We start from the raw sequence: 2,912 nt of genomic DNA, 5'->3' as shown, positions 1-2,912 counted from the left end.
CACCCACCTTGTATGCACTCCGGACAGTAAACACACCAGACTTCTCTTCATGCCATGCGACGCAGTCCTCCACTTCGCTTCTAGGAATTTTAATCTTACATATCTCCTCTGCATCATGAGGGTGAAACAATTGGTGTATGAGTGCCTCGTCCCATTCTCTCCTGTTTCCATTCAGAAGTTGATTTACCCACCTCAGTCTTGAACCCCTCTTGAAACCCGTAGTTTTCAGGCCACTTCTCCGTGGGACCCATTGATCTCTACTAATCTGAATTCTCTTTCCATTGCCAACCCTCCAGATTAGGCCTTTTTCAGCAGCTCTAGGCCGTGTTCAATACCCCTCCATGCTTGGGAAGCATCGGCAGCAAACACAGTATCCAGTAGGTCTCCCTTCGGGTAGTATTTTGACTTGAGGACTCTAGCACACAGGCTGTTGGGTTTCTGAAGCAATCGCCAACCCTGTCTCGCAAGGAGTGCTTGGTTAAAAATCTGCATATCGCGAAAGCCAATACCACCCGCTCTCTTGGGTCTCGCAAGGATTTTGTTTTCTCTATCAAGGACACAAAACACAAACTACTTTCCTGAAAATTACTCAGACATTCAGATTTTATTTTCACTTTTAGCTATTTTTGTGTGTATTAGTACCGAGAGTGTTCATCCTGGGAGGCAATTTCACCCACCGTGTCCTTTTGGCATGGCCCTTTCCCAATGGCACGGGAAGGACGCGAAGAAAAATAAGGCAAAGGAGGACGGTGGATGTAAATGACCGCTTGATGACGAACTGGCGTGCGTGCTAAATAAGCCCGATTCCTCCCCTCAACTGCTCCTAATTATTGCCCGTATTTATTCTGTATCTTCTGCTACTCCATGCATCTACTATACTTGATGATCCCCAATTAAAACGGGCACAGGTTTTCCATGAGCGGCCGATTGCTCCATGCACCCATCCATCCATCACAATAACTCAGTCGATCGATCCCCCGCCTCTTTACTTTGATCCTTTCCGGTCACCATCCGGGCTACGCTGCCATAGCTAGCTGGAGGTTGAATGGTCCGTTGGTCACGAACCCATCTTTATTCCTCAACAAAATTAATTTAAAGTAGGGAGTAGTCATGCAACCCAATTAAGAGATGAGCGAGAAGAGTCCCCGGTTACACGGTACATTGCAAACGACTTTCTTAATGAAATCTCATCTTATTCAAACCGAAATTAAGGAGGGGATTAAAACAGACATCGACCTTCACGGTGCAGAACACGTGCATACATCTAAAGGTTGTTGGAGAAGGACAGCCACTGCTAAGCGAGAGTAAAACCGAGCCAATTGCACCAGGCTGTAAAAGATTTGCGTTCTTGTCTTCTTGAGAGTTACTCGCATGGAAATTACTATCGTCGACGAAAAGGGAAAAAAGAAGAGCTACATAGTGCAGCAGAATACACGAGTTAGAACATGGTGGAGATCGATGGCAGGAGAAGCTAGCGGCTGATCAGCAAGCAGCATGCAGCGACCAAGCAGCAGCATGTTGGCTGGCTAGCTCTTGCTGGGCTGCTGCCTGTTGGTGCTGGCGGCGGCGGCGGCGGCAGCGCCGTGGAGGAAGTGCAGCAGCACGGGGCTCTTGCACCGGGGGCACCTGGGCTGCTCCTCCGCCGCCCCCGACAGCATCACGTACATGAGGCACTGCGGGCACCCCACCACCACCATCGGCTTCGTCACCGCCGCGGCCTCCTCCTCCGTGTCCGACGACACGCACGAGCTCGTCGGCGACTCCACCGTGCTCGCCATGGATCAGCTCCTGCGCAGTGCCTGCCTACTCCCTCGCTAGCCGCTAGCCTAATAAGCTAGTGCAACCCGTACTGATGATCCTGTTGCACTGCGCCTATATGCTCTTATGGGTGGATACTGTGCAGCGGTGAGCGCGCACAGGAGGAGAGGAGCTATGTTTGTGTTTCGGGAGAATGGCGCAACCTGCTATATATAGTGCTGTGCCCTCGGGAGGAAGGGGGACGGCATGGCCAGCACTTGAATCCAAGAACCTCCCATGTCTCGCTGGACTCGATTTACTTTTTCCTGTATTCCTACCAAGATCTTTTTCTTTCGGATAAGATAATTCCCTAGCGAGGATGAGATTTTTAAAAAGATCGCAAACCCCTCGGATAGAATCTGAGAATAAAATATTTTTTGTAATCCATCGATCTTGGTCAGGATGATTAATCAAGTTAATCCAAAAATTCTGCTGATACGTTCAAATCATTAAACATTTCACGAGTATTGTTGATGAAATTTATGTTTTCCTAAATATCCTTCAAATTTTCCTATTTGTATTTATATACTTGAATCAAAGAGAAGAAGCATTTTCGCGGTTTATCAAATGATGATAGTGCAATATGGTCAGAATAGCGTGTTGTATTTTTAACTACCAAGAGGCCCATGTGTTGCACGAAACATCAAGATGCATGTATACGAGTTGTTTATCTTGTGTGAGACAAAGATGAACGAGGTAAGGCTTTATCTACAAATGTGGAGAGGGGTGCGGGTATCTTTTTGCAAAATTGTCATAGTTTGCTTTCTATGCAACAGATATAGATCGGACGGTCTATACTGCAGGATGGCAGACACACCATTATCACCAACTCAGTTTTTTTATAAGAGTAGAGATACAAACCATGGAAAGAAAGGGAGTCTAATCCACCAATCTTTTTTCGCTCCTTTTCTATCCAATTAGTTTATGTTTGCTCTTTTCCCTAGTTATTTTCCTGCCAAGTGTTGCTTTTGTAAGCGCAATTGTGTTAGAATAAAACAGAGGTCGGAAAGATAAAACAAAACATTCGTGAACTTTACTTCAGCACGCCCCACCAGAAAAATTTGCAGATTTCGATGCAGATTAAAGCTGAAGATTAGAAATTACCCCTTTCAATT

General features: G+C 46.4%; 1 protein-coding gene across 1 annotated transcript; it reads right to left on the bottom strand.

The window, feature by feature from the left end:
• Nucleotides 1–1,176: 1,176 nt before the first annotated feature.
• On the bottom strand, nucleotides 1,177–1,934 carry LOC119368063. The gene has a single exon (XM_037633424.1). It carries the CDS (start codon nucleotides 1,776–1,778, stop codon nucleotides 1,527–1,529), a length of 252 nt encoding a protein of 83 aa, XP_037489321.1. The 5' UTR covers nucleotides 1,779–1,934; the 3' UTR covers nucleotides 1,177–1,526.
• Nucleotides 1,935–2,912: the final 978 nt, after the last annotated feature.

The sequence above is a fragment of the Triticum dicoccoides genome, chromosome 2B (assembly GCF_002162155.2).
Source record: "Triticum dicoccoides isolate Atlit2015 ecotype Zavitan chromosome 2B, WEW_v2.0, whole genome shotgun sequence".
NCBI classification, from domain to species: domain Eukaryota; kingdom Viridiplantae; phylum Streptophyta; class Magnoliopsida; order Poales; family Poaceae; genus Triticum; species Triticum dicoccoides.
The sequence above is the reverse complement of the archived record's forward strand: the minus strand, read 5'-3'. Positions and strand labels throughout refer to the sequence as shown.

Excerpts from the sequence above, each read along its gene's own strand:
- LOC119368063 (XM_037633424.1), bottom strand. The coding sequence starts at position 1,778 with ATGGCGAGCACGGTGGAGTCGCCGACGAGCTCGTGCGTGTCGTCGGAC.